The sequence below is a fragment of the Enhydra lutris genome, unplaced genomic scaffold, assembly GCF_002288905.1.
Source record: "Enhydra lutris kenyoni isolate GAN:26980312 unplaced genomic scaffold, ASM228890v2 scaffoldscaffold4, whole genome shotgun sequence".
NCBI lineage: Eukaryota > Metazoa > Chordata > Mammalia > Carnivora > Mustelidae > Enhydra > Enhydra lutris.
Genome location: NW_019154088.1, coordinates 33,093,176 through 33,119,489, shown reverse-complemented (window position 1 = coordinate 33,119,489; position 26,314 = coordinate 33,093,176). Strand labels below are relative to the sequence as shown.

Sequence of the window (26,314 nt, the reverse complement as noted above, 5' to 3'; positions counted from 1 at the left end):
GAAATGGGAAGGCCAAATGTACTTAGATCTCTTAAGGGTAAGGAGACCTGGAGGGCATATGGGTTATAGCCGCTTCCATTTATAGGTTCTCCCTCTGTAATGTCTCCGACCTGATCCTCTTTTTTTTTTTAGTGTCTTCTAGGCGGCTGTCCACTCCCAAGGCCTGTTTAATCTTATTAAGCCACTGGCTCTTTAACTTTTGTATATCCAGGTAAAAATTCCTTGGCTTCTTACCCAAGGTGCTTCAGGATGTGGTCCCTGTTCATTATCGAGCTCCATCTCCTGCTACTGATTATGCATTCTTTCTGCATCAGCCACATGAAAGTTCTTCCAGCCTTTAAAAGCCTCCCACCTTTCTGTAATGGTTCCATGTGCCTGTGCTTGGAATATGTCTTACCCTCTCCTCTCTAAACTCATTCATTCTGCCATTTCTACTTTTCTTTCAATACTAAGCTCAAGTACTATTTCCCAGAAGACGTTTACACTCCCAATCTGATTTTCGCTGGGCCCTCATGGCAGCCTACACTAACATAAAACTACCTTCCCTACATCTCACTGTCATCAGCTAACTTGCTTCTCATCCTGAGTAGACTGGGTCCTTTATGAAGGCAGATCTCCGTCTAGCTGGCGATCCCCAATATTTCGTTCATAAACAGCCGCTGATATTTCTAAATGAATAAATAAAAATGATCAACCATGAAAGTTTTAAAGTTTAAGTGGTAGGATATTTAAAAGAAACTTCTTCGCTTTTAAACAGCAGGCCATTTAATTGTCATTTCACACGCTGTTTATCTTGTTCCTGAAGATGAGAGCAATAGTGCCGGCCCATCTGCCAGTGGAAAGATCTGGATATTTACAAGGACTTCTCCATGCCTACAGACGGATCTCAAGCAGCCTGTCACCTGCAGAACCCCCAGTTCAGCGTCGTTTTCCTGGCCTTGACCTACAGGGTACCTATGGCGGATATAGTTAAGGTAATCTTTGTCTTTAGGTTAAGGAGTGCATGGGGTGGGTATGCTGGTCGGTGTGGGTGTTTGTATGTGTGTGTGCGCGCCGGGGTAGGGAGGAAGCAGGCAATGTGTGCATCACTTCTTCGGAGACGCCTTCCCTGACCTCTCCGACTAGGTGACGTCCGCCTCGGCACCCTCAAGAGCACCTTATTCTCTCTGCACCCATCATAGGTTGGACTTGCATTCGTGTGGTTAGTGCCCGTCGCCCCCGCTAGATCGTACCCTGCGCTAGTTAAGGAACCTCCTATGTTCCTGTTCTCCCCTGTAATCCCCCTGCCCAGTAGGATGCCAGATATTCCACAAATATGTCTTCAACGAGCGTTTCTGGGTCGCGCTGCAGGAACCGACCACCCAGGGCGGCCTCCGCTGGCTCCCGCGCAGCGATCCCGCCGGGACTAACTCCCCGCCCACCAATGGCCGGGCGAGGCGGGGCGGCTAGGGCGCGGCCGGTAGGGCGCGGCCGCACCGCGCGGCAGGCGCTCTCGCGCAGAAGGTTCTCCCGCTCCCGTGGGCGCGGCCCGCAGAGGGGGAAACCGGGGAAGGGGCGGGCACGACGCGTGGCCTCACATGGGCCAATGAGCGCCGGCCGGGCGGGCCTCGCAGCCGGCTGCCTGGGGGCGCGCGGGGTTGGGCGTGCCCACGGGTGACGCGCCGGGCCTGACCGGCCAATAGGTGCACCGTGGCGGGCGGGCGGACGGGCCTCTCGGCCGGGGACTGGAGGACGCTAACCGGAGGCTGGCGGGCCAGACTGACGCTCGGCCTCAACGAGGGAGGCGTGCGGAGGGCATGGCGTTGGCGCGGGCCTGGAAGCAAATGTCCTGGTTCTACTACCAGTATCTGCTGGTCACGGCGCTCTACATGCTGGAGCCCTGGGAGCGGACTGTGTTCAGTATCCTGCCCAGGCCGCGCGCGCGGGGGCCGGGGTGGGCGAGCGGGCGCCCGGGCCGCATCTTCCCGGGCCCAGGCGCCAGGGGGTGCGGGGTGGAGGCTGGGGGGCGGAGGGCGGAGAGGCGGCCCTGCGGGGACGGCGCGCGCGCGGACTCGCCCCTTCGCTGCGGGCGCGCGGGGCGGAGGTCTCGGGCGGGGGTCGGCGCTCCCGCGGTTGTGGAGGGTCGGGGGCTAGAACTCTTGAGATCCGAGGGGGCCTGTGGGTGGCTTGAGCGGAGGTGGAAGCGGATTTACTATTGGAGGAAATCCCCCAGGGCGATGTCTATCGAGGATTGTCCTCGCCTGCACTTCGGCCGCGCCTGCCTTTGGTTTAGTCCCCAGGTCTTTGGGAGGCAGGGACCGTGTAAATGGAGCAAATCGTTCCGGGCTGGGACGCTTTTGACCTTTAACTGTCCCCGAGTTAGCTGACTTTGGTCCTAATGAGAATGCTAACCAGTGTTTACCAGACTCTTAATCATGTGAACTTGTGTTTATGCCACCCCAGTATAGTTTTTGAAAACAGTTTATTGTACCTTTTTGGTTTTCGGGATGGGGAGTTTAAAGAGTGTGTTTTATTCATTAAGTTGCTGTTTTCACAGTCCATAGTAGTCGAGCCAGGAAAGGAATTTGTGGTTAATTGTAGATAGTGTTTGAAACTGTGTTTTCATAGATAGCTGATAGATACTTGTTAATGATATTGAAGGTTCACTATGAGCCCAGCAATTGTGCTAAGCTCTTTGCCTGTATCTTAACTCATCTAACTTTATAACAACCTCACTTAATACGCAAGATTGTGAAAAAAAGGCTTTCTGAAGTCTGCGATATTTGTATCATTTGTCGGTGTTGACATCCCTTGATACTGTTCTTGCAGAATACATATTAATAATGAGCTATAACTTTCTTCTTCCTTTTTTTTTTTTTTTAAAATTGGGGGGCCGATATGGAACATTTCACATAACATGTCTACTTCATACAGGGTCTCCCATTTTCTTTAAATTGAAGTATAGTTAACATAGTGTTACTTTAGTTTTAGGTATACAACAGTGATTGGACAACGCTGCATGTTACACGGCTTCTTTTTCAGTGCGGTTTAGTTCGGAGTAGCTTCAGAACAGCTTTGTAAATGCATTAGTGTATTTAGGTGGAGTGACTGAGATGATTTCATTCCAAGCATTAGTAAGTCTGTTTATTCATATTGAACTAGCATAAGATTGTACTCAAAGATGTCTTTTATTTCAACACTTGGAGGAATCTTAAGCTGCTTACAAGGAAATTTATCATCTTACTTGTTTCCAGAGCTTTCCAGAATTTAAGAACCATAATTCGTACTTTGGATTTAAAGTCTCAGTGTAAAGTATGTTCTGATTCCTGCACCATTTATTTGTTGTTGCAGTTCTATAGGTTAGAGCTCATGAAGTTATCTTTCTAAAATGTATACTAAAATATAGAAGCACATGCTTCTCGACTCATTTAAAATCATCTTTTTTTTTTTTAAGGGGGGGCAGAGGGCGAGAGAATTTTTTTTTTTTAAGATTTTATTTATTTATTAGAGAACACAAAGGGAGAGTGAGAGGGAGAAACAGACTCCCCGTTGGTCAGAGATCCTGATGTAGGACTTGATCCCAGTACTCTAAGATCATGACCTGAGCTGAAGAGCAGACACTTTAGCCGATTAAGCCACCCAGGCACCTGAGAGAAAATTTTAAGCAGGCTACATGCCCAGCTCGGATCCTAAGTAGGGGCTCAGTTTGAGGAACCTGAGATCATGACCTGAGCTGAAGTAAGGAGTTGGATGCTTAACTGACTGAGCCACCCAGATGTGCCATCTTTTTTCCTTTGTATTTATTTATTTATTTATTTTTAAAGATTTTTATTTGTCAGAGCCTGAGCGAACACAAGCAAGAGGAATGACAGGCTTAGGGAGAAGCTGGCTTCCTGCTGAGCAAGGAGCCTGATGTGGGACTCTGTAGCTGGACCCTGGGATCATGATCTGAGCTGAAGGCAGATGCTTGACAAATTGAGCCACTCAGTTGTCCCTTTTTTTTTTTCTTAAAAAAAAAAATGCATTTATTAAGTAATCTCTACACCCACTGTGGGGTTCACATTTATTTACTTAAGTAATCTCTACACCCACTGTGGGCTTCAAACTCACAACCAGGTGATCAAGAGCCACATGCTTTCCCAACTGAGCCAGCCAGGTGTCCCTCAGTTAAAATCATCTTGAAAGTGAATTTAAACAATGTTGCACTAAATTGACACTTTTTAAAAAAAAAGATTTTATTTATTTATTTGACAGATCACAAGTAGGCAGAGCAGCAGGCAGAGAGAGAAGGAAGCAAGCTCCCCGCTGAGCAGAGAGCCTGATGTGGGGCTCGATCCCAGGACCCTAGGATCATGACCTGAGCCGAAAGCAGAGGCTTTAACCCACTGAGCCACCCAGGTGCCCCTAAATTGACACTTTTTAAGTCAAAAGTTGAATGTAGAGCCCACTGCTAGAGTTTATTAAATCTTTTACACTGTAAAGCTTTTGTCTGCATGTGGATACATGCAAAGTGTCAGTGGTATTAAGGTTTTTCTGTATTACATAGTAATAGTAACAGCGTCCTATAAATAACCTGGATGATGGCTTTTTGGGGGATGGAGGAGTAAATTATGAACTGAAATGTAATGTGTCTGTAGATTTTTCCTTTTGAAGCTTTTTTTTTTAAATAAAGATTTTTATTTATTTGACAGAGAGAGATCACAAGTAGGCAGAGAGGCAGGCAGAGAGAGAGAGGAAGGGAAGCAGGCTCCCTGCCGAGCAGAGAGCCCGACGTGGGGCTTGATCCCAGGACCCCGGGACCATGACCTGAGCCGAAGGCAGAGGCTTAACCCACTGAGCTACCCAGGTGGCCCTGTTTTGAAGCTTTTGACTTCTCAGCTTGTGACCAAGTGATTTCAATTTTTAAGAAACTAATAAGAACTGCAACCAACTAGCATTGGGTCCTGTAGAAGTCTATGGTTTTAAGCCAAGGATTTGAAAACAACAACAACAAACCAAAACAAAACTTATTTCAAAGCTCACATGATTGAATTAATCCAAGGTAGAAATATAATGCTTTTGACATAAGCCAATCTTAAATTACTGTCAGCTGTTTTGTTATTCTAACTCAACTTCTAGAGTTAAAGTCAGGCATTTAATTATTGTATAGTTTGGAACAACGATTTGAGATGAGTCTGCATTCTAGGGTGGAGGAAGGGGCTGAATGAGAAAGTGGGTTTCCCCCCAGTCAGGAGTTTTAATCACTGTGGATTAGTTTGAGTTTCATAAATTCATTAGTAGTTAGTAAGCTTCACATAGAACAATTTTGTGGCTAGTTAAATGGGTTTTGGAAAGAGACATACTTTCTTAAAAATTCCATTGAAAACGGTTGTCACTGCCAGCAACCTAAGATTTCATGTAAGAGAAATTTGTCTGGCGGTCTGAGAAATGGCATCTGAGTTGGAAGGTCCTGAGAGAGGGGGCACCTGGGTGGCTCAGTCGTTAAGCATCTGCCTTTGGTTCAGGTCATGATCCCGGGGTCCTGGGATCGAGCCCCGGGGTTCTGGGATTGAGCCCTGCATTGGGCTCCCTGCTCAGTGGAAAGCCTGCTTCTCCCTCTCCCGCTCTTCTGCTTGTGTTCCCTCTCTTGTTCCTCCCTCTTGTGTCTCTCTGTCAAATAAATAAATAAATAAATAAAATCTTGAAAAAAAAATCAAAGGTACTAAAAAAAGACTCTCGAAAAAGGTAATTGCGTTAGTTTACATGTCGCAGCTATAATTCCTTTAATAAATTGAAGTTGTCCCTGTTTTCAGGAACACTGACTGATACCTCGCTATTAACTACTTCTGCACATTTTCTAGGGGCATCTGAACATCTGAATTTGCTTCTCTGTCTCCCAAATCTAATAGCTAGAAGTTAATTAACAGTTGTTATAGATTGAAAGGCCAATCCCAGTTGAATATGAGGGTTTTTGAAATTATCTAAGGGAATTGTGAGTCACCAAAAATAATTTTCAGTATGTTTTTAAGGGAATGCATCTGTGTCAGGTCAGGCACACCATAAATGGTTCTTGAAACAGTAAGATTTAAAAATCCGTTTTGTAGGGGCGCCTGGGTGGCTCAGTGGGTTAAGCCTCTGCCTTCGGCTCAGGTCATGATCCCGGGGTCCTGGGATCGAGTCCCACGTTGGGCTCTCTGCTCGGCAGGGAGCCTGCTTCCTCCTCTCTCTGCCTGCCTCTCTGCCTACTTGTGATCTCTCTCCCTCTGTCAGGTAAATAAATAAAATCTTAAAAAATAAATCCGTTTTGTAAATCCTTCCATGCTAGGGCCTATATCCTAAATTTCTCTCTTATCATCTGCTTTCTGTTACTACATTTGAAATGATAAATTAGCTTTTGCTTTGTCAGCCAGTATTTGAACTTTTACCATGAGCAGACATGGATTCTACCGTGCAGGAAAAGGGGATATGACACCTGATTAAAGCAGAAGCTAACAATAAAGTGAATCCAGTAAGTGCAGGGTAGTATTACAGTGATTACTACAGGAGACCTGTGCAGACTGAAGTCCATTGAGCTCTTACTCCAGAGTAGAAGGTTTAACATGTTTCTAAAGCCCCCTTTCCCTACTGGCAGCCATCAGCGGGAATGGAGAAGACCAGGTTTTGTAACAGAGACAGGTTTTGTAACTAGTGAGACACTCCCTGTAGTACCTCACTGAATCACATTGTAACCATGCTGTTGAGGAGAGGTGTGGAAAATTTTAAAATACCTTGATAAAATTATTTGAAGCCTAAATAAAAGTTTAGACTTAAAAAAAAATTTATTCTGTCGTCACTGAGCTATATTTGCAGTCTTTCTATGGCTTCTTATGTTTCCATGACATTTTATACTTTTATTTTAAGCAAAATGTGGGCAGTTTTTTGGTTTGTGTTAGGAATTAGATTCCCCCAGAAGATAGTCTGTGTTTCTTTGTTTCTTCAAGGAAATAAGAAAATTTATTATTATTTTTTTGAGAGCATGTGCATGCACACATACACACCATTTGGGGACGGGGTAGGGGCAGAGGCTGAGAGAGAGGGAGAATCTCAAGCTCATACTGGAGCCCCACATAGGGTTTGATCCCAGGATCCCAGGATCATGACCTAAGCTGAAGTCAGACGATTAAGCAACTGAGCTACCCAGGTGCCCCAGGAAAAAAAAAATTTTTTTTAAACCTCAGTGCTGGACACACAGATAGTGCTTGAGGAACATTTGTTTGTATATTGATTTGTCATTTTGAAGGAATTGCAGAAGTATTTGGGAATGGTAGAAGAGACCTGATTTTAAACCACTTTTAGGGTAGCTTTGGAATTTGGCTGTTTCTGATGAACAGAAATCAGTTCTTAGAATTCAGATTTTTAAAAGGAAGAAAATGCTATAGATTGAAAGAACTTCTTTGATTTATCTTAACAGAGATTAACAAAATTTGCATTGTTATGTCTATTCATTTGTACAATATATCTGTTTGCTGAATTCTGCATTTCACAAGTATTAGGTACTTCCTAATCGCCAGATACTATTCTAGATAGCGGGGGTATGACTGAATAAAACAGATAACGTTATTTATTCTAGTGTCACTAGATAAATAGGTAAAAAGAATATAGACTATTACTAGATTGTTATAGCTGTTACAGAGAAAAATAAACCAGAAGAGGATAGGAAGTAAGGAAGAGTGAGTGTTTTTCAATTTAAGCTAGAGTGGTCAGGAAGGGCATTTGGAAAGATTTCAGCAGGAGAGAATTCCAGGGGAGTGAGCATTCTAGGCCAAAGGGACAGTAAATATGAATGTCCCAAAGCATGTCTGCCCAGCATGTCTTTCCTGTTTCACAGATAGCCCTCTGGCCAGTGTGGCGGGGGCAGAGTGAAGGAGGGTGTCAGGAGAGGAGGTCAGATCCTGTAGGATCTGGATGTAGGACATTGGATTCAGAGTTCAGGAGGTAGAGGAGGTACTCATACCTTTTGAGTAGAGTCACTCAAATCCAGTAAGAATTTTCTCGTTGGTATTTTAATATTTAATAAACTGGGAAAATAAGCCACAAAAACATACATTTCTCCATGAGACTTGAAGCTCTTTTCATTTTGAATGGAAAAAAAAATAACATCCTGGAACAGGTTATTTTTAGTTTTTCATTTTTAACATAACTGAGTTCTATCTATAATAGGTTTTCAAGAAGATGGACTTAAAGGATTTCAAGGATGGATGGATTTGAAATCCAAAGATGGATTTCAAGGAAATTAGAGCCAGACTTTAGGGGAAATTGGGATTTATACACATTCTCAGCTGGATCCACCCTTGGGTCGTTGCAGTAGAGTGAGCTGGGCAGAAAGTGCCTTGGAACACAGGGCAGGGAGAACACAAGGCCCGGGAGTGCTGAGAGAACTTGCAGGGAGGTATTTGAGTGATTTTTTGTTTCCCTAAATGGGAAGAAGGTGTGGACTGGGGTGCAGAGGTGTGCTGGGACCATGAGTACACCAGGCTGACTGGTTGGGACAGGGATTCTTTAAGGCAGAAAAGGTGTGAAATGAAGTTGAAAAAGCACGTTAGGGCCATTTATTAATTCACCAGGTACATCTGTTTGCTTACCTGGTACCAGATGCTGACTTAGGTCATCTGAGTTACCTTGAGATACACTGAGCAGATGAGAAAAAGATCCTTGTCCTTGTGGAACTTTTCTAATTGAATTGTATAATATGCTAGGTGGTAAGCATTATGGAAAACAGAAAAGTAGGTCAGTGCACATTTCTTACTCCACTGACCTACTTTCTGGTTTCCATAATGCTGTTTTTAAAGAGGCTATTGGGAGAGGCTTCATTGAGAAGGGGTATTTGAATAAAACATAAAGGAATTGATGGGGATAGCAGGGTAGAAATCTGAGGGAAGAGCATAGCTGGTGGAGGGAACAGTCAGTGCAAAGTGCCAGAGTCCAGAGCCTGGCTGTGTGTGAAGGCCACCATTGAGGCAGATGGGGCTGGAGTTGGGTGAGAGCAGTAGATGATGAGGCCAGAGTCAATGCAGATCCTGGAGGATTTTTTTGTTTTTTTTTTAAAGATTTTATTTATTTGAGGGAGGGAGGGGGGAGGGAGGGCAAGAGTGAGAGAGTGCATGAGCGCTTGGGGGGTGAGGGGCAGAGGGAGAGGGAAGACGACTCTTCCGCTGAGCTGGGAGGCTGATTTGGGGCTCTGTGTGAGGACCCTGAGATCATGACCTGAGCTGAAGGCAGACGCTTAACTGGCTGAGCCACCCAGGCACCCCTTGGCTTTTAATCATAGTTGAAAAGGGTGCCCTTTAAAGGTTTTGAGAGAGGAGTGATCTAATCTGATTGTAAGTTTGAAAACATGTACTTGGCTGTAGGGTTTGGGATAGATTAAGGGTGGTGAGAGGAAGCAAGGGTAGAAGTAAAGGTAGGTATTTTGGATTGAGGTAGGCTTTGCATGATAGTGAAAAAAAAGAGCATTACAAAATTCATGGTGTATGCTATTTCAGTAGCAGCTAAGTTAATCTATTTTCTTAGATTTTTGCCATATCCTCAAGTGCTTATAGCTAGGATTGAGAATTTTTCTTTGCATCTCAATATACTAAGATATTTGAGAGTTTAGAGAATATGAATTCTTAAATTGTAAATAAAAGTAGATTATACTTCCTCATGGTTCAAAACTCAAAAGGCACCAAAAAGGTAGACATAAAAGTCTTCTTTCCACCCCAGCCACGCCAGACAATCAGTGTCACCAGTTTCTTGTGTATCTCTCCTGAAATACCTATGAACACCTGGAAAATGCTCTTCATCCATGTTTAATAGTGCCTGGTTTGGTGAAGTCAGATTTCTATAAGCTAGTAGAGAGGTGATTGAGGAATATATTTGGCCATGCCACTTCTGGAGGTCTTAATAATTGAGTATCTCTTTCTGCGTATTTCCTACATAAAATATTTTTGTAAATAAACACAAGGAACAAGATACAATTGACTAAGAAAAACCATATATTTTGGCCAGGGACCTTTAGATTACTTTGTCTTTGGCAGCGCTTCCTCTGAGCTGTTCAGTAGAAGGAATTACCATAAAACCCCCAATTCACCAGAGTCTTCTACTAGAACTTTCTTCTTAATCAGTGCCTCTTGAAGACGACGTTTGTATGTACAGAATTCTTGGCACTTTAAGTAGAGTTCCAGTAAAAATCAGCATGCGGTTTCATGGAAAATTCTTAACATCAGAGAAAGTTACTTCTAGAAAAATATTGTTAGCAGATCAGTTTAACGCCTTTTGGTAAGATTTATCAAGGTATTTTCAAACAAAATGTGATTTCAGAATAACACAGAAAGAACTTGAACATTGCCCTCAAACTTAAGGAAAAAAAAGAATTTCTTCTCAGTAATCTTCAGTGTTTTCTGTTTCATGCCACTTCCTTTTGAACTTCCTTTTGTAGAAATGAATGCAGTCTCTATAACAAGGAAGGCCTGAAGGGTGGGGGGAAGCAGAGGGAAGAGTAAGTGTAATTGGGAAATCAATAACTTGCAAGCCTCCACCCCAGAGGCATTCAGACTTTTTGTTTGTGTAGCCCCTACAAGCACAAAAACCATGTTGCACTGGATATCATCTTGTTCATTTACGTTAACGTCAGAAATATTTCATAGTAAATTTAGACAGAAAGGATTTCATTCCTGGCTTTTCTTATGTGCATTTATTGTATATTTTTGTTAAAACCTTAAACCTCTTTTTTTTTCTTGTACAATTCATAGAAAAGCTTCATCACATAATCTAATTGGCAAAAAGCCAACCCTCAGCATGAAGCCAAAGAGGCAAAATCAACCTTAATTTCTCTCAGAAAAAGCTCGGCGCCATTTTCTGCTCAAAAATTGTTACCTAAACACTTTAACTCCTGTCTCCTCCTCTTTTTTTGTTTTAAATTTATGACTTGATTTGACAGTCAGTGGTTGGTTCTCATCTGTATTGACTATAAGTTTTTCTGAGTGGTGAGAGGTGCATAGAAAAACACTGTATTAAGCTTGTTGGTGAATCTTCATCCTCATTATGTTTGCAGGACAACCACACATGGGTACACTGTGGGACATCTCTCCCTCCCTTGACTCAGACAGCTTTGTGGAGCCTGATGTAGGTGTGCACATCTGGAGTTCCCATCTTCTTCATGGCAAATTCCCAGATTTTTTTTTTTTGAGTGCCTGAAGGGCACGCTTCTCCAAGCCCATTGTCCGTGGGTGTGCTTGTAACTGTTGACAGTGTGTTCTCTGGTCACAACCTCACTGATGGCAGAGAGGCCCTTCTTCTTGCCCTCCTTTTTTGTAGGAGTCATTCTGTCAGGCCCAGGCCGGAAAGGTGTCTCACTTCTGAATTCAGATTATCAGATGGATAGGTGAGGCTTGTAGCTGTGCCAGGAGTTTGTTGCCTGCATGCAATAAAGTACAACTCAAGTTAGTTATTATTCCTTTGTTTGCTGTCCCGGAAGTTATTTTATACCCCCCCCCGGGGAAATGCATGATTGTAAGAGTCAGGAAGTAAAGTGGGAGGAGAAATGAAGTTGTAAGGGGTATGGGAAGGGGAACTAGCAGGTCACCATAATCGTCAGATCAGTTTTAGGAGAGAGTACAGTGGCCACTGAAGATCTGTAAACCCTTCCCCCTTATCCCATCCGAACTTTCTGGAAAGTTGTCTTTGTCTGTCTGAGGCTTCTGGGATTTAGTTCAAAGCCAGCTGCTCTAGCCTGTTATACCCTGCCTCCATGTTTGGTTGGCTAAGGGAAAATGTTAGAATATCCCTTTTCTATACTCCTCAGGGTATTCTAATTTCTTCTTCAGTAGCTTTCAGGAAGGGTGGAAGGTGAATAAAACTATAACACAAGAACTGAGTGGTCTGTATCTGCATGGGCAGGGCAAGTCGCAGGAGGCTGGCCGTGAGGACAGAACATATGGAGATATTCTGCAGTGTTTCAGCATGTGGTACCAGTGAGTTGTCAACAGAGGTGACTGTGGTTCATATATATGTATATATATTTGTTTTTTAAGTAAGCTCGAGACCCAGTGGGCTTGAACTTGCAACTCAGATCAAGTCACATGCTCTACAGACTGAGCCAGCCAGGAGTCCCTTCCACTATGTCACATTCTTAAAGACTTTGTGACCCACCTCATCCCCTTGGCTTTGAGTGTTGTAACATTCGTGGTACATAGGAACAAAAATAGATACTTTGCTTCAAAAAAAAAAAAAAAAAAAGCCAAACCAAACTCCCACGTTCAGATTCAGTAATTAAAACTATATGTTCCAGAAGATCTACTTAATAGAGCATATATTCTTTTCATAAATTGGAATGCTTAAAAAATAATAGTTGTGAAATGATAGAAAGATATTATTTATGATCAGTAGCTATGAAGCGTAGAATTACTACTAAAACAAGACTTCTGGCCATCATGTGTTCCTGAAAAATCCCCAAATAATAGGGTTTATGGGAAAAGAGCACTAGGGCAGACTCCTCAAAATCAAGGCAACTTAGTCATCAAGCACTAACTGAAATAATAATTGGCATCTTGGGGGATAACTTGGATAGCCCAGGCAGGCCGGCTGGAGGGTGCCTCAGGGGACAGGATTGACTGGAAAGGCTTCTGGAGTGCTGATGGGGTGGGTGGTCTGCCACTGAGGAGGTCAGGAGGTCTTGTGGCCTGCCCTCGCTGAGAGCTTGCTGGACTGGAGGTGTGCCTTTCTGGAGAGGGAGCCTGGAGGCAGATGCTGACTTTTAATTTTCTTTCTTTCTTTTTTTTTTTTTTTAAAGATTTTATTTATTTATTTGACAGTCAGAGGTCACAAGTAGGCAGAGAGGCAGGCAGCAGGGCTGAGCCGAGCAAAGAGCCCAACTCGGGGCTTGAATCCAAGACCCTGAGATCAAGACCTGAGCCGAAGGCAGAGACTTATCACAGTGAGCCACCCAAGATAGATCTCAAAGAATTCCTGCCTGTGCAGCAACTGAACTAAAGGATGTTTCCTGAAGAAGGTTCTAATTCTTCTCCCCACTAATCTGGCTCCCCTAATTTATGAAAAGTCCCATGGGAAACAGTGCAGCTTCTGTGCTCTACTGGTCAGGTGTGAGCTAGCCGGTGTTCCAAAATGTATTAACAGCCGAACAGATTATATTTCAGAACACAGTGGGATTTTTTTCCCCCCCTTGACCTTGGGACTTCAAATCTGCATGAAATTAACAGACGCTTTATTTATAAAGGTACACAGTAATATGTAGCCTTAATGTCTCCGGGCTCAGAGCTGCAAACCATTTCCAGGACTGGTTCAGAATTGAACATGATCATGACTGGTTTCAGCAGCATGCTTTTGTTTGTCTGTTTAGTTTTTAAAGAGTTTGTGATCAAATTTTAGTTTCTAAAATGAGTTTCTATACTTTGGTATAATCAACGCACGACAGAAAGGTCAGGGAATGTATTTTACTTGCTAAACACTAACTTCTAATGCTCGTGTGATGTCCTTTAATATGACCCACAGATATCAAATTGGCTAACATACACAGACTGTAACAGTATCAGTATCTTCCACTTGCTTTCATTTTAAGACAATTAGAAAAGTGTCAAGAGATAGTTGATATTTTGGTAACAATACAGTTTCTTAACACTTCTCTTGGTGATGATCTCCAGTTTTTTTTTTTTTTAATAAATTTTTAAATATATTTTTTTAAGATTTTATTTATTTATTTGACAGAGAGATCATAAGCAGGCAGAGAGGCAGGCAGAGAGAGAGGAGGAAGCAGGCTCCCTGCTGAGCAGAGAGCCCGATGCGGGGCTCGATCCCAGGACTCTGAGATCATGACCTGAGCCGAAGGCAGAGGCTTAACCCACTGAGCCACCCAGGCGCCCCTTTTTTAATAAATTTTTAATTTTGATTTGAGTATAGTTAACATACAGAGTTAGTTTCAGGTATATGATATAGTGATTCAGTAATTCTGTACATTACTCAGTGTTCATCATGATAAATATACTTTTTTTTTTTTTTTTTTAAGATTTTGTTTATTTATTGAGAGAGAGTGAGAGTAGCGGGTTGGGGAGAGGGAGAGAGAATCCCAGGCAGATTTTGCTCTGAGTGTGGAGCCCGACTCAGGGCTTGATCTCGTGACCCTGAGACCATGACCCAAGCTGAAACCAAACTGACTCAGCCAACTGACTGAGCCACCCAGGTGCCCTGATAAATGTACTCTTTAATCCTCTCACCTGTTTCACCCATCTCCCCAACACACCTCCCCTCTGGTAACCATCAGTTTGCTCTCTATAGTTAAGAGTTTGTTTCTTGGTTTGTCTCTCTCCCCTTTTTTGTTTCTCCTTTGCTCATTTGGTTTCTTAAATTCCACATATGAGTGAAATCATATAGTATTTCTTTATCTGATTGGCTTATTTCACTTATCGTTATGCTCTCTAGGTCTGTCTGTGTTGCAAGTGTTAAGATTTCATTCTTTTTTAATGGCTGAATAATATTCCTGTATGTGTGTGTGTGTGTGTATACATACATACACACACACACACACACACACACACCCACGTTGTCTTTATCTCTTCATCTGTTGATGGACACTTGGGCTTCTTCCATAATTTGGCCATTGTAAATAATGCTACAGTAAGTATAGGGGGTGCATGTATCCCTTTGAATTAGTGTTTTTGTATTTTTTGGGTAAATTCCCAGTAGTACCATTACTGTATCATAGGGTAGTTCCATTTTTAACTTTTTGAGGAATCTCCATACTGTCTTCCACAGTGGCTCTACCAGTTTGCATTCCCACCAATACTGCACAAGGATTCCTGTTATCTCCATATCCTGGCCAACACTTGCTGTTTCTGATTTTAGCCATTCTGACAGGTGTGAGGTGATCTCTCATTGTAATCTTGATTTGCATTTCCCTGTGATGAGTGATGCTGAGCATCTGCTTATGTCTGTTGCCAGCTGTGTGTCTTCTTTGGAGAAATGTCTGTTTATGTCTTCTGCCCATTTTAAAATTGGGTTGTTTTTGGGTTGTTGAATGGTATAAGATGATCCCCAGTTTTTTGAGGTCAAGGGAGGAAAAAACCCATAGTAATCAGGAATATTTCCTTTTTAGAGCTTTATTCAGTAGTTGACAATTGTTTTCACTTAGGGTTTTTATTGCTTTTCACAAAACAGCCTATAATAATATATTTTATAAAATGATTTTTCTTTTTTTATTAAGATGGTTCCTTAAAATAGATTAGATTTGTCAGAACTTTGGAGTATTTCTAAGGATAAAAGTAGCATTCAGAATTGACTTTATAAAAGCAAGTTGACTAAAAGAAGACTGGATTGTTTTACGTGACATTTTAGCTTTGTTTTTTGAGTGAACAGTGCAATCAGAGACTTAAAGCTTCGAAATTACTTAGATTAGTGAAGAGGTGTAAGTCACACCTGCTGGAACAAAGGTCTTTGGCTTTTTCCCAATGAGAAACTACTTTGGTTCCTCTAAAATCCTGTGAAGAGGTTACTAAGGTAGGCAGTGATAGTGCATTACTGGTTGGGAAAGAGTTAGTTACTGTCATCTTGCTTCTGATGTATTGTACTTAATCTTTAAAGCATTTCCTCTCTTTGTTATCAGGATTTTTTTTTTTTTTTTTTAAAGTTGCTGGGAAAAGGGTTGGGGATGGCCCTTGTATGGGCAAAAGAAATCATTATTTTTTCCTATCAGAGTCTGGAAACTTACCAGCTCATGATTAGTTGGGGATCCCTGTTAAAGAAACAGCAAACAAAATACAGATATATGGTTTCACATTTGCTTTTAAATTCATTTGCTTTTAGGGGCGCCTGGGTGGCTCAGTGGGTTAAAGCCCCTGCATTTGGCTCCGGTTATGATCCCAGGGTCCTGGGATCGAGCTCTGCATGGGGCTCTCTGCTCAGCAGGGAACCTGCTCCCCACCCCCCCCCCCCCCCGCCTGCCTCTCTGCCTACTTGTGATCTCTGTCAAATAAATAAATAAAATCTTATTAAAAAAACCCCTTAAATTCATTTGCTTTTAAATCCATGGAATCTGTAAAATATTTATGTTCTATCCAGGTTGAAAGTAACATCTGCTTGTTCATTCAGTCCTTGAACAAACATTTATCTTCAGTGCCTGCACGTATCCTGGCACACTGTCTGCTTGGTTCTTGAATGATTTATGAGGTACCTGCTTGATCTAGCCGCGTCCTGCCGCTGGAAGCAAAGGAGCAGCTGAGCCAAGGCATGCTCACTCCTAAGCACTTAGAGTTCGGTGGTAGAGACTGTTACAAGCACACACACACACAAATTTTTTTTTCATCTTTGAGGTTTTGTTTTGTTTTTGTTATACTCTTGATTTCACTAACTTTATTCTATACTTCTCAAATCATGCACCCCCCTCTAGAATGCCGTCCTGGTTAACTTGTGCACAGCTGCTGATGTATGTATTATTTGCGGACAACGGTAAGAGTTCGGTAGATAGATTACGCTATCGTTTTGTGTATTACCTTCCAGCACATGTGTGTTACGAAACATTGATTGTTTACATTTTCTCTGTGTGAGAAACAGAAGATTACATTAAGGGTGATTGTGAGGTGGTGCCTAAGTTCCCTCTCAGTGTGGGTGAGATCTGAAAATACTAATGCAGGAAGTAGCCTCATCTTATGGAGAAGAAACTTGGTTCTAGGCGGGTCATGATGTCCCAGAATTGTACTGTAAATTAATAACAAATCAGTCATAGGGTGACTTTGGGCGATTCCCAAACATTGTCTAAGTCATGATGTTAAATGCCTGAGCACTAGAACAATAGTTTTAATAAGGATTATATTGTCTTTTTTGCCAAATGGATTTGATTCATAATTCTCACATTGGCCCTGAAAGGGAGGTGATGTGTGTCCTTATTTTATAGACAAGGAGACTGGTGATCAGAGAATTTTTGACACAGTCAGGGACTGGCAGAGTCACAGCTCAAAACTAGGTTTCCTCCAGGGCCGGGGTGTTTCCAGTACCATTTCTTGCATTTCACAGTGTGTGAAGGATACTTTAAACTGTGAGAGGTGTGTTAAAGAATGCAGTAGTTTGAGAAATCCATTCAAGTACCAGATAAAATTATAGGTAGTCTATGCTCTAAATGGTATATGTTTAGCTCTGTTTGTGAGAACACTTACCAGTATGAACCTTGCAAACATCACAATGAAACCGGTGCCTATGAGTGTCAGTAAAACTACCATTTTAAGTGGTGTCAGGCATGATATTAAGGAATATTCAACTGAGTTACATGGGAACTATTTAAACTACATTGCTTAAATTGCATTTGTAGAAAGCTACTTATAAAAGGTGCCTTTTTTTTTGCATTTTTGGGCAAGATGATTACTGAGGCTGGTAGAAGTTCCTCATGGTCCCATTATCTACTCATTCCGTGTGTCATTGTATGGTTAAGTTGGTTTTAAATATTATGTTTCAGAGCTTTAAGATAATTTTTGGGAATAATTTTGACATTTAATTGTACAGAAAATGTACAGTTAGAGGCCTACTTAATTATTGTGATTCTGGAAATAATTAGAAATGGGATCAGAATACATAGAAACCTTTTTTTTGGAGAGATATGGGATAAAGTTTAATTTAATATAAGTGGCTATGGACAGAGGGTTAGGTTAAATTTTTTTATTAAATACTTTTTTTGAGCAGCTTATAAATTGGGATTTTTTGCATCTAGGTTCAAGTGACTCTCAGTAATTTTCTGTTTATCTGGCCAGAATCAAGAATTGTTTATTCTGTTTCTGAGAGCTGAGGCTTTCTGTTTATTTCCCAGTAACAAATAAGACCCAATGATGTCTAGCTCAAATTTTTTAAAGGGGGAGAATCCTTCACATGAAACAGTTTTTAGTCTAATACTGTATGTAGTTTCATTGTCCTTTACAGTTCTTTTTTTTAATTTAATTTAATTTAATTTATTTATTTGACAGACAGAGATCATAAGTAGGCAGAGGCAGACAGAGAGAGGGGGAAGCAGGCTGTCCGAGGAGCAGAGAGCCGGATGTGGGGCTCAATCCCAGGACTCTGGGATCATGACCTGAGCCGAAGGCAGAGGCTTTAACCCACTGAGCCACCCAGGTGCCCCTGTCCTTTACAGTTCTTACTAAAAAAAAAAGTTACTGACTATTCAGGCGTACAGAACCTCCATAAAGATAATATAGTGAGTGTGCATATGCTACCAACTGGTGAAAAAAAGCATTACTCATACATCTGAAGCTCCATTTATGCCCCTTCTCAGTCACTTCTCCTTTCTTCCTCTCCCCCTTTCACCTCACCAAGTAACCATCCTGATTTTAGCATATATAATTATCATTTATTTCCTGCTGCTTTTATTCCACATATACATGCATCACAGCATAAGGCTATATAAAGACATGAACTCTAGTACCTTGTGATTTTTTTAAATAAAGATTTTATTTATTTATCTGAGAGAGAGAGCACAAGCAGGGGAAGGGGCAGTGGGAGAGGGAGAAGCAGGCTCCCTGCTGAGTGAGGAGACTGATTCAGGGCTCCATCCCAGGACCCCAAGATCATGACCTGAGTGGAAGGCAGACACTTAACTGACTGAGCCTCCCAGGTGCCCCTCTAGTACCTTAGGTTTTAATCAGGCAGATGACCTTTTCAAGTTTGGTAAATTCTTGTTTCACTTGCAAAACATAACTTGATATGCATACAGGAGGGATTTAAAATTTTGGGGGTTCCTGGGTAGCTCAGTTGGTTAAGTGTCTGCCTTTGGCTCAGGTCCTGATCCCAGGGTGTTGGGATCAAGCCCCATAATGGGCTTTCTGCTCAGTGGGGAGCCTGCTTCTCCCTCTCTCTCTGCCTGCTGCTATACCTGTTTGTGCTCTCTGTGTCAAATAAATAAAATCTTAAAAAATAAAAAATAAAATTTTGACACTTCAGTGTTCACAAAATAGTAAGTTTCAGATTCTTGTCTTACAGTAAAGTAACCTGTTAAGGTAATTTATACATGTTTCCTAACTGATATATTCTCCATACTAAAGAATTAGAGTGCCAGAAAGAGTATATAATACAATCATTCAAATGGCTGTTTTTACTAATCACTTCCTAGTTGAGTTGAATTTGAGCCATTAATCTAAAGATCTTACCATTTCATTTACTTGGTGTGTACATTTTACTTATTTATTTAGTAGCGGGGGGAGGGGCAAAGGGAGAGGGAGAGAGAGAATCTCCAGCAGACTCCCCACTGAGTACAGAGTCAGACTCCTGCAATTTCTGTGGTCACTGTAAAGGTTTTCATCCTGGTAATGTGTGTGAAATGTGTAGAAATTGCCACAGTGAATCTAGAATCAAATAATGTTTCTTGAGAAATTTCATTATTCATCAAATATTTATTAAGCATGTGTTATGTTAGATGTTGGAGATACAAAAAAGAAAGACATTGTTCCTGTGCTCAAGAAGTTGATAATCTGGATGAGATAAATACATAAAAAAGTGGGTAATATCAAGTAATAAGGGCCAAGTTATGTGAATGAAGAGCTTTATGAGCAGTAGGGCCAAGAGGTTAGGGTGTAAGAATGGGAAAAATAGGAAAGCTAGGGAAGGCCTCGTTTGAGAGAGGATAACTAACCGAGCTCTGAGAATGATTGGGTTTTATTCGAAGGAATAGGATTTTTCACATACAGGAAGGTATTAAGCATAGTGGTTGAGAACACAGATTTTTGGTTTGATGGATTTGGTTGGGAATTTGCTTTATTACTAACTCTGATTTCAAGATTCGGGATTACTTAAACTTGTTGAAGGGTTAAGGCAATGCTGGGCACACACTGGACACTCACAAAATGAAAGCTGCATATACCGCTCTTATTCTTACTCATAATTATTAAACCATAAGCCAAAGCAGAGCAGTATGAAAATATAAAGCACTGTTTTCTGAGACATCCTATGGCTTTGAGTAGGCTGTGTCTGTCAGGGGAATTATTTGAGTGTTGAAAGTTACAAGGGGAAACGAGTGTAGTAGGTGATGCGCTTAGTCTCCACCTCGATGCCCTCCACTAGCCAATGTATTTCTCCCCCGTCCTCTGTCATCCCTTCTAGCTGCCCCCTTCCTCAGAGTCCTGGCCTTGGCCAAGGCAGCTGTCTTACCCAGGTGCGGGTTTCTCACTCAGTTCTGCAGCCAGTGATTGACAGATGAAGGGTCGCCTCAGAACAAAACCAGCATGCGGTATAATTCGTGCTCCAGAGCATCCTGTGGGAGCTGAGCCCCTGAACTGACTTACCTTCTTCTCCCCACTTAGTTCTGCTCTGCTTACTTGCCTTCTGCTAAAACTCTTGTACAAGAATCCCTGTCCTGATCTCTTAGTTTCTGTCGACTTCTGTGGACTCCAACCTGAGGTACTTCGTACTAGATTGGGAAAGTCCTTGGATGTTTGGCTTAGAATTCCAAGTGCTATCCTATTGCATTGGGAAACCTAGTATATTTTATTTTATTTTTTTAAAGATTTATTTATTTGACGGAGAGAGAGAGATCACAAGTAGGCAGAGAGGCAGGCAGAGAGAGAGAGGGAAGCAGGCTCCCTGCAGAGCAGAGAGCCTGATGCAGGGCTGGATACAGGACCCTGAGATCACGACCTGAGCTGAAGGCAGAGGCTTAACCCACTGAGCCACCCAGGCACCATGTATTTTAAAGGATCACTTTAGTAAAGAGTGGCGTGGAGTGGAAAGTGAGTAGAGGCCTAAGATAGGAGCTTTGACGTAATTAAGGAGTGATAAATACCTCACTCATTTATCATTGATTAGGGTAGGGGAACAGGAGATAGAAAAAGTTGTTTGTAGGGACTGGGAAGAACTGAGAAGTCTTAGATAATTTGAATCTATGGAGGAGGAATCAGAGAAGTTTCTAGATTGAGTGACTAGGCAAAAAGTTCATCAGTAGTTCTATCAACTATTTCAAATAGTTGAAAAAATAAGACTCCTAGGAAGAGGTAGTTTTGGAAAGAGTTAATGAGTTCAGTTTTGACTCTGTTGAATTTAAAGTACCTCAGGAATGTCATAGGTGAAAATGTTCAGGAAGTTGTAGGAAATACTTGTCTGCGTACAGAAGGTGGGTTCAGGTCAACAACATTAGGGTCAAACAGAAGTTAGTTTGTGGGACCCGAGACAAAATGTTGGGGATTCCATTTTGTCATTTAGAATGGTTTCAGCTACAAGCATAAAATTTAAAACTGATTTAAGAGTAAAGGGGGTTTATTGGCTTCAGTATCTGAAAACTCAGTGGTGGGTAGGTTTCAGGTGTTCAGGTGAAGTTTCTGGCTCCATTTTCTATGATTACTTTTGTTCTACCACCTCCATGTGTCAGTTTTTTTTTTTTTTTTTTAAGATTTTATTTATTTGTCAGAGAGCAGAAGCACAGAGAGCTCCAGGTAGAATAGGCAGAGCAGGCAGAGGGAGAAGCAGGCTCCTTGCTGAGCAGGGAGCCCAGTGTGGGACTTGATCCCAGGACCCTGGGAACATGACCTGAGCCATAGGCAGATGCTTAACCGATGGAGCCACCCAGGCATCCCCAAATTTTGTTGTTTTTCAAGGGAGTCAAAGTGACTCTGGTGATTCCAGGATTCCATCAACAAACTGCATATTCAGAAGGAGAGAGAAAATCTGTGTTCCTTAATTCCTGGTAGCAGTACTAACCTTGGAGCTGGTTGATCAGTTTTGAGGAGGTGGGCATTGTTACCAAGAGAAAGGTTTTCTGATTGGTTACAAATCAGCAGGCTGGAGATGGGAGAGCTTAGGCCCATCTAAAGAGCATGACTGTCATACTAGGTGTGTGTGGGGGGTGGAGTGGATGTTTGGGCAAAAGCACAGAATTCACTCTGATTATTTTACGTATGAGGAACAGATAAGGAAAAGAGCCAGTGACACAGGAAAATGGTGAGAGAGATGGGAGGAGAGTCCTAGAGAGGAAGGACTAAAGCTGTCAATTCAGATAGCCATTGGATTTGATGGGTGGCCACTGGTGACCCGAGAACAGTGTCTCTAGCCTGCAGGGGTAGAACTTAGATGGTTGTGTGATGGGCAATGATGTGAAAGCAGAATGGGGTGTGTGTGTGTGTTTAAAGAAATTAAGGAGTAAATAGAAGGTAGTCTTAGAAAGAACTGGATTAAGGGAGGCTAAACCGTAAATTTAGAAAATGATTATGGGAGACTTTCATCCGTGTTTGGGGGTTGAAGTCAGGTGGCTTCAGTTTGTGCTCTGGCTCTAGAGATAACCCCTTGTAGGGCCCTGGACGAGTCACTCTGTTTTGTCAGGCTCTGATGAGTAATTGTCATGACAGACATTTCACAGGAAAGCTATTAGGGTCAAGCGAGATAGTATGTAAAAGAGGTTTGTCCACTGAACTGTTACACAAATAATAGTTGGTAGTGAGCACGTTGTTTATTTAAACTCTATCTTTGGGTGAAGGAGTGTCATGCAGTGTGGAACTACTAGTATGTAGAGTTGAAAGGTCTGAAAGACAGGAGTGGGGACCGGGGGAGAGAGAGAGAGGATGTGAAGGAATAGATCAATAGAATGTGGTCCCAGTCCAGAGCAGTTATTCCCTTGAACATAGCTACATGCCAGCAAAGCAGAAAGCCCTTAGAGTTTACATGATTTTTGTTAGCAGTATTTTGTGTGGCCCAAGAAGAGGACTCCTTGCTGATTTGCATGTATGCCATTTCCGTTCCTCTGGAACCGGGAGAAAGGAACACAATACAGATGTTTATTGTTGGGTGCCTGGGTGGCTCAGTTGTTAAGCGTCTGCCTTCAGCTCAAGTCATGATCCCAGGGTCCTGGGGTCGATCCCTGCGTGGGCTCCCTGCTCAGCAGGAAGCCTGCTTCTCCCTCTCCCACTCCCCCTGCCACATCCCCTCTCTCTGTCAAATAAATGAAAAAATCTTTTTAAAAAAATGTTTATTGTTTAGGCGGTCAGGATGACTTTTATTTGATGTTGCAAAGTTTGTGTTAATAATAATAAATGTTTAATACTAGAGGTGCTGTGAATTTATGTGTCATTAGGTACATGATTGATCTTGGCTTAGACTCTAAAAGCCAGTGCGTTTAGCCAAATAGTCTAAATAATTTAAAAATTCTTGGATCATACATTCTTTTTTTTTTCATACATTATTGTTGAAGTTGGTAGACCTTTTGAAATCATTAAATATAATTTTATTCTTACATATTTCTGTTTCTTAGGTTGAACAGTGTCACTTTCTGTGCTTCGTTTTAAGCTGTCTGTGTTTCAAAGTGTAACGGTGGGAGTAACAAACAGATACCTGTCCTGGAAGGTGATGGTGAAGGTGAAGTGAGCTACAGAACTTAGAATGGTGCCAGGCATAGTTAATATTAGTGGCCGTAATGATTAGTTCTTGACATATATTAGAAAGCATTAAGTGAACCGATACTCCGGCATAAAACAGTTGGAGAGATCGGGGCATTTGCTTTGGAGTCAATGGAGAAAAGGTAAGTTGTTTCCTTAACTACAGTTCAGACTCCATGCTGGTTTCCATCGTGGGGATGGCCCTGTACACAGGCTACGTCTTCATGCCTCAGCACATCATGGCGATACTGCACTACTTTGAACTTGTACAGTGACCAAGACGTGACCCAAATTGAGCGGCTCTTTGGGGAAGGACCATCCTCTGAAGTTGGAATGAAACCTCATCAGATGTCATAAGAAACTCTACTAGATGTCAACACAACCAACCCTATGAATATAAAGACTGAAATTCATGAGTAGAACAGGAAAATGATCCTGACTCATGTGTTGTGTTCTTTATTTTTAATTTTAAAAGAGGCTCTTGTATAGTAGTTTTTGTCTATTTTAACATTGTAGTCATTTGTACTTTGATATTAGTATTTTCTTAACCTTTGTGACTGTTTCAATATTACCCCGTGAAAGCTTTTCTTAATGTAACTTTGAGTACATTTTAATTGCCTTCTATTTCTAAAACCCAAAGTCATTAGCTGGGCTGTACTGTTCTCGCTCTCGTATGGCACATACATCTGCCTGAATATATTTCTACTCTGGACCAAAGTTTTGTAAGAAACAATACAAGATCCAGGGCAGGGGGATGGGGAGGGAGGATATTTTATCGAGAACTGTTTGCAAAAGACTTACCTGTAAGTTTGAACTCAGGAGTATGGTTTTAGCTATCTAGACTCTACTCTTAACAGCTTTTGCTTTAAAACTACTCAAGTATTTCTTAACAATGAAAAAGAAAGATCTTGCTAAAGTTAAAATAAGGAACATTTCACCTTTTAAATATTCAATTCTTATGCGGACTTGTTTCCAGAAAACTTTGGTGATGATTCTTAGTGACAAAAGGTGGTTAAATAGCATTATTATGTAATGCTTATATACCATAGAGTTTTTAGGAGAAAGTAAATCAGTTGCTTCTGAGGGTTATTGTAAACAATGTACTTCCTTAAATTTAGTTTCCTGATTGTAATGGGTGCTGCAGATGCATTTGCACATTGCAATAAGATGAGGTGAATTGTTAAAAACTATAGCAAAAAGAAATGTAAACTTGGTTAAAATCCTTTCACTCTTTGTATTTTTTTTAAAGATTTTTATTCCTTAAATGTAAAATGACTACCTGATTTTTTGATGTAAACTCATTAAATTCAAAGAAAAATCAGCTGATGTAGCAGTGTATTTTTTTTTTTTTTTGACTGTTAAATATTGGTCTAGTATTTAAATTTCTGAGTTGATTGCTGTGGACAGGTAAGCAGTAAGTATATCTTAACATTCTCTCAACATAAAAGTGTTGCTTGTTAAAAAAAAAAAAAACTAGACCTGGGGGCGCCTGTGTGGCTCAGTGGGTTAAGCCTCTGCCTTCAGCTCAGGTCGTGATCCCAGGGTCTTGGGATGGAGCCCTGCATCAGGCTCTCTGCTCAGCAGGGAGCCTCCTTCTCCCTCTCTCTCTGCCTGCTTCTCTGCTTACTTGTGATCTCTGTCTGTCAAATAAATAAAATCTTAAAAAAAAAAAAAACTAGACTTGTTTTAACATGCCTCCCATCATAAGTTTTACTATTACAAAAAATGTAAGTATTTTTGGCTCTAATTTTTAAGGACTAGCCTTTTGAAGTGTTTTCTAGCCTAGAGGTATGCAGTAATATATAAAAGTTGGGTATTTTCAGAGTCAATTTATATCATTACTGTTAAATACGGATGGTGAGGATAATTTGTAATATTTCAGTATTCAAGCAAATTAATGAATATGAGGAATTAACTTTGAATTTGTTCCATTAATGCTCAAATTTGGCTTCGGCCACCGCCCCCCTCCCTCCCATAGAGAACCACTGATAAGTGGCTGTCTAATATCTGAATTTCTGGTGAGTTAAAGGCAGGAAAAGTTGAGACTCACTAGTTTAGATAGGTATAGATGACTTATCCTAGACCTCTACACGGAAATCTTTAATTCACCCTCACTCTTCTCTGAAATCCATTAAATTGCTGTTGCATAGCTGTTGATTGAAACAGTGGTGATGGAAACACTGGCCTATGAGATATGAGATAGAAGGAAGAGAAGTTTAGCTTTACAGAGACTCCTGAGAGTCAGAAATAGGAACAGGTCTGTTAAGTAGAAGGCTATTTAATGGGAGAGTGTCTCCTTCTGGAGCAAAGGACACTATAAAAGATTCGGGTTCCCTCTGCTCAGGGTTCCTCCCTGAAATGCCACCCTCTGCATGTATACATATCACCTGGCCTTTCCTTTGATTGTCCTGTTGGAACTGGGGCTTGGGAACCAGAACAAGACAATGATACTTTGGCTGTTGCTGTGAGTAATAAAGTCCTCTGTGTCCAACCCTAGAGTCTCAAGTCTTTCTGCCATCACTCACAGAACTGGGCCAGACTAACTCGTTAGCTTGCAAGTAGGGTAAAGTCTCAGCCCCTTCACAGTTCTTGACAGTTTGGGAGATGAAGATGAGAAGCTGACAGAGACATGGTCTCTGGAAGAGGAAGGGTAATGACCCCACAGGCCAGACCCAGGGTGGAGCCTCCTCCTTGTGATCTGGTAGTAAATGCTGTTTCCCAAGTATTGGGTGGGTTATAGGAGTAAGGGTCCCCTATTACCTACTTTTTAATGAATGATTAGAGGCTGAGTAGGGAGTAGGATTGGAACAAGCTGCCTAAAATTTGCCTTCATTGTTGGGCAGATGGGAGAAGAAATCTTATGATAATGGGACAACTCTAAAGACAATGTGGCTGTGGCTACTAAGCAAAAGAATCTCAAAAACTGAAATAAATGGCATCAGCAGCGAGGAACATTTTATTTAACAAAGACCTAAAAACATTAAAATTTCATTGAG

The 26,314-nt window shown here is 41.7% G+C and overlaps 1 protein-coding gene across 1 annotated transcript; it reads left to right on the top strand.

Moving 5' to 3' along the window:
- Positions 1-1,743: 1,743 nt before the first annotated feature.
- On the top strand, positions 1,744-24,744 carry LOC111160603 (serine palmitoyltransferase small subunit A). The gene is made up of 2 exons (XM_022523804.1): positions 1,744-1,899; positions 23,490-24,744. Exons 1-2 carry the CDS (start codon positions 1,797-1,799, stop codon positions 23,591-23,593), a joined length of 207 nt encoding a protein of 68 aa, XP_022379512.1. The 5' UTR covers positions 1,744-1,796; the 3' UTR covers positions 23,594-24,744.
- Positions 24,745-26,314: the final 1,570 nt, after the last annotated feature.

What these genes read in the sequence shown, in the direction of transcription:
- LOC111160603 (XM_022523804.1), top strand. Translation starts at nt 1,797, where the DNA reads ATGGCGTTGGCGCGGGCCTGGAAGCAAATGTCCTGGTTCTACTACCAG. An exon ending in CTGGGAGCGGACTGTGTTCA is followed by an intron (nt 1,900 to 23,489) that starts GTATCCTGCCCA and finishes ACTACAGTTCAG; the next exon opens with ACTCCATGCTGGTTTCCATC.